Genomic DNA, 7,600 nt, shown 5'->3' with positions numbered 1-7,600 from the left:
CGATGACGACGACGACAACGAAGAATGAAATGACTGGCAAAGCCAGACAAGCAGACGCTTAAAGTTTATTGTTTGTCTGTTACTTTTCATTCCCTGTTTATTTATTTATTTATTTATATATTTATTTATTTTTGCCGCACGTTTTCATATACATACATGTGCACGTAATATTTAAGTATGTACTCGCAATTTACTGCAAGTGCAAGAAGCATAGTGAGGCAGGCATATGTGCTAACTTGCAATGTAAACGTGCACATACGTCGTGAGGTTGCGAACGCTGTCTTAAGAAAAACAAAAAAAAAATAAAAATAAAGAAAAGACTTATTATTATAGGACTGCAAAGCAAGCAACTAAAGAATGATGGAAAAAAAAAAAGCTTTGTTTTATGCGTTTATTCGATGGTTGGTAAAGTTTTGTATTTTCATTTCTCTCTCTCTCTCTCTCTCTCTCTCTCTCTCTCTCTCTCTCTCTCTTTCTCGCCTTTCCTAGTGCCGTGCTAGCGGTTGCTTAGCTTAGCTTAGCTAGATTGGCTTGAACCAAACCAAGCCTGACAATTTGTTCGATAATAATTGTTAACCTTTGGTCATTTTGACACATATTCCATGGCCATGGCAGTTTATGGCTATAGTGAGAATTTCTGTGGAAAAAGTTTGCCGTCTGTAAACTTTTAAAATCTATCTCTGTTCCCCCTACGTAGCGCTTAGCATTAATGTATGGTGTATGCATGGGCGATGGCATGATAGGGGTTTTCTTAAGAATTCCTGAAAACAACAACATAACGATTTCATCATGGAGATAAGGTTCAGGTTCTTTTCTTTTTCTTTTTGCCTCATCTCATATATCGGTTGAGTGTACATATGTATGCATAGTCTTTTGCGTGTACATATGCGGATATCAAAATGACGCGTCGGTTTATTGTTTAAGTAAGCGGTCGCGTCGTGTATTCATTGCAAAGTCGCCTATAGAAGTCGATTTGGAGAAATGTTATCAATTTTTGAAAAATAAAATTTATATTTGCACACAGTTTTGTTAATTGAAGCGCGTATTCCTTTCAAAAATTTATCATTTCCATTTAGATTCCAAAGATTTCAATCTCAATAATAATAACAACAGTATAATGGATACCGAACATAATCAGCAAGACAGACAAACGCCAAAAGATTTACTCTCAGAGACTGTAGGTGTCGAGATGACGAATGAAAATCTGAAACGTCACAAACTAGAACCAATGGAAACAACCACGATCCATGAAAAGGGAGACGACAAAGATAAGGAGAGTTTTAAAGCGCAACATATGGAAGATGAAGATCTTACAAGGAGCTCTAACGGTTCGATAGACAATAAAGATACTTATGGAGATGCAAAATGTGATATAAATAGAATATCTAACATAAGAGAGCATAGTTCACCAAATGTAAGAACCTCTACGCCTCAGCAAACACCACCTTTAAGTCCCGCTAAATCGATGGACGATTCAATTAGCGAAAGCAAAAGTTCGCCGGCGAGCAATAGCAATCTTCCAAAATTAAGACTAAATACCTTATTGGCGTCAGATCCAGCTTTAATGCCTGACGCCAAAGACTTGAAGCTAATCCAAGAAGAGGCCAAAACTCAACAGCGCAAAAATCAACTGGCTCAAGGCTCTCCTGAAGAATTGGACTCTTTAATGATAACACCCGCCAATAATTTAATGGAAACGTCGGTCCTGAAGCCAGTAACTCCTAGCGTAGAAGTGCCAACGCGTATGAAAGTTTTTATGTGTCTGCCTTGTGGCATAGGTTTTAGTTCTCCTTCAACTTTAGAGGCACATCAAGCCTATTATTGTTCGCATCGGTAAGTGAACTTGTTTGTTTTAATTTTCTTTACCTCTCCAACCAATTTTTCTCTTATATAAAAAATCTGCAGTCACAAGGATATGGACGATGATACATCTCTGTCGGCAGAAAAGAATTCTACTTCTCCTTCCAGCGGACAAGCGACAGTAAGTTCGACTCCAAGCAATCAGAGTTCTGAACCATTGGCTAAAGCCCTTAAGACTGGCAAGCAATACGCTTGCACTCAGTGTTCCTACAGTGCTGATAAGAAAGTATCTCTCAATCGTCATATGCGCATGCATCAAACCTCTCCAGCATCAACTACGAATGCATCTAATAATAATAATAATAGCATAGGTGGAGGCAGTGCGGCAGGCACGCAAATGGAGGAGAATTCTAGTCAAGTGAGTTAGTTGTTGGTTGATCGCTCATACTGCAAAGGCATATGCAAAAATAATTCGTTAAACATGAACACATTTTTAGCAAATCGACCGCTATTGCAGTGATTGCGACATACGCTTTAATAATGTGAAGACTTACCGGGCGCACAAACAACATTATTGTAGTTCTCGCCGCAACGAAGGGTAGGGGCACACTCTAAAAAGTGATTAAAATAAAAATTGTAGTACAATGAACACTTTTAGGCAATTGACACCGAAACTTGAGGTCTCCACTCCAACTTCGTCATCGCTGGCTAAGCCCAATATATCGGTTACGGGAACTATAAGTCCTCAGAATCGGACTAAAACACCTACCCCGGCCATGGTAGCAGCTGCTGCCGCCGCAGCTGCAGCAGCTTTGCAGCAATCTCCAAGCACACCCTTCTTGGCTCTACCCACAAATCCAATTCTAATTATACCGTATTCACTGATACGCAGTGCGAGTTTAATAGCAGGACCATTGTGAGTGCTTCAGAATCAAAACTTTTTCAATATAATAAACTAACAGGATACACTTATAAATTCTCGACATAGAACCTCACCTTCACCTGGGGTAATAAATCCAGATACTACATGCTTTACTTTGGACAATGGAAATTTGAAACCCTTCGCAACGGCTTTAAATATAAACGCGATTAACGCTGCCAATGCTAATAGTATTGCGAACTCGACCGCTCCGCCTGCGCCAAGCGCTGCGGACTCTGCCCGTCATCAGCAACAGTCAACAAATAATAATAATAATGAATCTCTGTTAACTGAAAAGAATATTAAGCATAACGTGGAGGTAAACGATGAAATAGTCAGGCGAAAAGAAGGACCACTAAGGTGAGTCACTGCTTTAAGGAAACTTTTATCCATTCAATTTTTCGGCTTTCTTTTCTTTACAGAGAAACAGCACCTCTCGATTTATCGCTTCGACGATCTCCTATAGCTGCTTTACTACAACGCACGCGTTTGCATCCAGCGTCTTCTGCTTTTCTGGAAACAGAGCAACAAATAGAAATGGAATCCTTATTGGAGACTGGTAAAGAGAACGTTGCTTTAGACGAAGGTGGTAACATCACCCCCGAACAAATTGTCTGTGCTCCATCTTTACCCAATAGCCCGTCGATGAGCCCTTCGCCAAAACGTCGCACCATTAGCCCTCGAAGTTCAGGAGCCGGTAGTACTTCGTCGATTTCACCTCCGGTCTCTACCACCTCACTTAATTCCATTAACAATTCAACTAGTTTACTGGACAATCTACAATTGAGATCCATGCTTCCGGCCGATTTATTAAACCCATTATTAGCAAAGCAGAATTTGGAATTAGCTTTAAAGTTGTCAGCTGCTGCCGCTGCAGCTGTAAGCTCGTCGTCGGCTGCTATGCCAACGCCGGGCTCAGCAACGGCTGAACTAGCAGCCGCTGCAGTAGCAGCAGCAGCTGGTCGCAACTCGTTATTGGGTTTGCCTGTACTACCATCGGTAGCAGCCAGCAGTGGTGGCCCACCTGCCGGTAATCAACCCCAAATTTATGTCAAACAGGGTGTTTCAAAATGCAAAGAATGTAATATCGTGTTTTGCAAGTACGAGAACTATTTGGCTCATAAGCAACACTATTGTTCTGCACGCAATCAGGAGGCGAGTGACAGTGATAGCAAAGTATCTTCAACGCCACCCATAGGTGCGGCAGCCGCATCAACCGAAGCCACACCTGTGGCTTATCAGCAACTAATATGTGCTGCTTGCGGCATAAAATACACTTCGCTGGATAACTTAAGAGCTCACCAGAACTATTATTGCCCGAAAGGAGGTGGGGCCGCGGCTGCAGCAGCAGTGGCGGCTGCGGCTGTGGCTGCGACGGATTCTAATCAGCTTAGTCAGGCCAAAGAGAAGTGCAGCAAATGCAAAAATATTCATGAAATAGGTCTGCCATGTCCTCCCCCACCGGCTTTACAACAGCAGCAACAACAACCAACTTTAATACCGAACAGTAGTTCCGCTGGCGGCAACAATCAGAATGTGTATAAATGTCCGTTGTGTGATGCAGTCAGTTTGACAGCAACTGAAAGTCGTAAGCATATGGAAACCCATGGTACGGTCAAAGCATTTCGCTGCACTATATGCCGTTACAAAGGCAACACTCTAAGGTTCGTTTCTCAATTTCAAATTTAAGCCTTCCTTTATATTAAACCTTTTCATATAATATTACAGAGGTATGCGTACTCACATACGTATGCACTTTGATAAAAAGACCACCGATCTAAATGAAGAACATTACATGAGTTGTATTTTGGAGGACGAAAGCATTGAAATTCCGAGCGCGGCTTCCCTGAATACTGAACAGTTAGCTCAGCAACAAAAGCATTTACAGCAAGCAGCTGCCGCAGCGGCTGTAGCGGCTGGCTTTCAACAACAACAACAACAACAGCAGCAGCAGCAGCAGCAGCAAGGTCAACAGGTGTTTAATTGCGATATTTGCAATTACACGTCCACATATAAAGGCAATGTTGTAAGTCTATCAAGTAAATCAAGTGAGGAGAGAATGAAAAATGAAAAATGAAAAAAACTTATTACACATCTTAAGAGTGATACAATGCTTTTAATAACATGTAATTAAATAATTAATTGTTGCTCTTGCTTTACTAATTCTGTTTTCTTAGCTGCGTCACATGAAGCTGCTTCATCCTCATATCGTAACCAATTCGCCATCAATGTCGCCCGAGACGGGCGACTTAGAAATTGCCGATGTCGGCTCCGTCGCAAGCAGTCTTAACGGTGACAATAACGTAAACAGGTAGGTTGAATAGGAATTTACGAGTAATCGGTTCAGATAACCCTTAAAGGATCGTTCATTTAACAAAGAAATAAAAATTCTTATAAAAATTTGTAAAGAAACTCATGGATAATTGGTGATTATGGCACTATGACCGCACTGCTGACTGAGTCTAACTTTTTGAGATATTTCAGAGCGTCTCAATATATGTTAGAAATTAGTCTTACGTCGTGCAAACTTTTTTGAAATAATTTTTTTTTTTTTCTTTTTTTTTGATAAACCTTACTGCTTTCTTCAAGTTCTAGCAATGGAGCCATGGTAAACTTAATGAAGCGCAGAGTCGCCGCATATGGTCGATGGTTAATGGTGTTAACGACCGTAGAAGGATTTAACGAATTATAACGAATAATAAAATGACAGAACCAAATGCTTTTATTACATGAGCTACTGCTAGGCTCAACATTTTTAACCATCAGTGGGACTGACTGCATTCAATGCTCAATGTCAAAAAGAAAATATGAAGAATTTATTTTTCCTACTTGCACTTAGAATCGAATATCAATAGTAATCTATTTATTCCGTGGCTTACGGAGGCCCTTACAGTAGGAATTTGCGGTTTGGGAGAGATGAAATTGTCATTTTCTCATTTTCGTACACCTTTAACTTCTATACATCGGCTAATCTACTTAATAAGATTGTATAGATCTAAATAAATGGCAATTGGAAGGGTAAAGGTCTGGAGAATATAGGGGGTGCAATTGATTATTTTTGCTGTGGACGAAAGGACGTATGCGAATTTTCATCATCGTTTCCACGCCCAACATTTCTTCCCGAAAGCCTCGTGGATCATTTCCTAGTGCATTCGTACCTTAAGCATTCCCGTAGCTTCAGCTGCCTTTTTAGCCCAGACTAAACCAATTAAAGATACGTCCATCTCTTTAAACATTGACATACACTAAAGGACAACTTGAAAGAAACCGAACCTTACAACGTTCGAACATCACTATCCAAGTTATATATATGTGAAAGTTCGGAAAAAAAAGCAAGCAAGCAATTTTAGCGACAGAAATTTATTTATAATATTAGAGATGATTGGACGCACGCACACTTGGGCACTTTTTTATCTTATCTATTTTTGCTTGAAAGGAATTTCTTTTAACAAATGAAATCTCTTACTCGATTTCCTTACAGTTTTGCTATTAAATCTGAGCCGATAGAACATACCACAACCGCAATCAGCAATACACCCGGCATTATGCTTAATCCTCATGACAATAACAATTCTCCTTTATTGAACACGAGTACTACTAGTACTACTGCTGCTACTAATGCGAATCCTAATGAATTGATGATGCCTCATATAAAATCCGAACCTATGGAAATTTCAATAGATCCACCATCTAGTCTAACGTTGCCGCCTAATTTACGTTCACCGGCTTTGGGTCCGCCACCGCCTCTAAATACCACGCCTGAAGAGAATATTAATCAAAAATATTGTCAAACTTGTGACATTTCATTCAATTATATGAAAACTTATTTAGCCCATAAGCAATTCTATTGTAAAAGCAAATTACGAAGGCCTGAAACAAATGACAGTCCTAGTCCAAACTCGGCCAATCTAATAACATCGATGCCTTCGCCTAACAGTTTGCCATTGTTGCAGAAAAACAAGGAGAATATGCAACAAGAGGCGGCCATTTGATAGAATCAATCGTGGTGGTGGCCAGAAAATAAAAATCATTGGGAATGGTATTCGAAATGTTTTTGAATTGGCCCCCGTTTCGTTGCAGATCATATCACGTGGAATTGTGAGGTGAACACCTTAAGTTGGATATTAAAAGAAAAAAAACAAAAACAAAAAAGACGAAGAAGAAGAAAGAGAAGAAGAAAAAAAAAAATCTTTCTAAATATGTTAAATGTTAGATGCAAAGTATTGTTTTCCTTTTCAATTGTAAAATTTTGAATATGAAATGAACAGGTTTTTAGTATTTCATCGTAAAGAAAATAAAGAATCTCTCATACATACATATATATATATATATGATTATATACAATGTCTGCATATATATATCATTATATTATATACAATGCATAAACATAAAAAAAATCTTTATTAGAAAAATATACAAAAACAACAACACGAATAACAAATCCAACAAAACCTACAACTTGACTAAAGCCTAACATCAAAACTAAAAATTTGAATTGAATTCTTAATAAGCAAAAATGACAAAAAAAACAAAACAAAAAATAAATCCGAATGAATGCCAAAGTCACAAAAAATAATATAAATGAAAAGATAAAAAAATTTTAAATAATTAAACTAAAAAAAAAAAATTCAAATTTTTTAAAATTTCGTTACGAAAAATTAAAAGAAAAAAAAGTAAAATCAAAAAATTTTTATTATTATTTTTTTTTTTTTCTTTTGTTACGTATCTCTCTTTGTTAACTATTTGTATACTTAAAATTAATTATCACTATTTTATGCAACAACTAATGTATTCCGAAATGCAATTTAATTTAAAGTTTTCTTAGGTACACAAATGTGTTCGTGAAATGTTCTCTTTTTCTCGATTAAAAAGCTTTCTTTT

General features: G+C 38.1%; 2 protein-coding genes across 4 annotated transcripts in view; one reads left to right on the top strand and one right to left on the bottom strand.

Moving 5' to 3' along the window:
• The window catches only part of LOC119634244 (putative uncharacterized protein DDB_G0271974), a 20,546-nt gene extending 19,500 nt beyond the window's left edge, over nt 1–1,046 (bottom strand). Inside the window, exon 1 of the mRNA XM_038028304.1 lies at nt 1–1,046. Coding sequence (XP_037884232.1) covers nt 1–90 — 90 coding nt within the window. The 5' untranslated portion in view covers nt 91–1,046.
• Nucleotides 1–6,886, top strand: part of LOC119634243 (zinc finger protein ush) — a 197,715-nt gene extending 190,829 nt beyond the window's left edge. For all 3 annotated transcript variants that reach the window (XM_038028301.1, XM_038028303.1, XM_038028302.1), the window contains 9 exons: nt 1,077–1,833; nt 1,906–2,218; nt 2,298–2,398; nt 2,459–2,716; nt 2,789–3,079; nt 3,142–4,383; nt 4,448–4,745; nt 4,897–5,030; nt 6,201–6,886. In XM_038028301.1, the coding sequence (XP_037884229.1) occupies nt 1,077–1,833; nt 1,906–2,218; nt 2,298–2,398; nt 2,459–2,716; nt 2,789–3,079; nt 3,142–4,383; nt 4,448–4,745; nt 4,897–5,030; nt 6,201–6,711 (3,905 nt within the window). In that variant the 3' untranslated portion in view covers nt 6,712–6,886. The remainder of the gene's footprint in view (nt 1–1,076; nt 1,834–1,905; nt 2,219–2,297; nt 2,399–2,458; nt 2,717–2,788; nt 3,080–3,141; nt 4,384–4,447; nt 4,746–4,896; nt 5,031–6,200) is intronic.
• The last annotated feature ends 714 nt before the right edge of the window (nt 6,887–7,600 follow it).

This window comes from Glossina fuscipes, unplaced genomic scaffold, assembly GCF_014805625.2.
Source record: "Glossina fuscipes isolate IAEA_lab_2018 unplaced genomic scaffold, Yale_Gfus_2 2, whole genome shotgun sequence".
NCBI lineage: Eukaryota > Metazoa > Arthropoda > Insecta > Diptera > Glossinidae > Glossina > Glossina fuscipes.
This window is presented reverse-complemented; position numbering and strand designations above follow the sequence as displayed.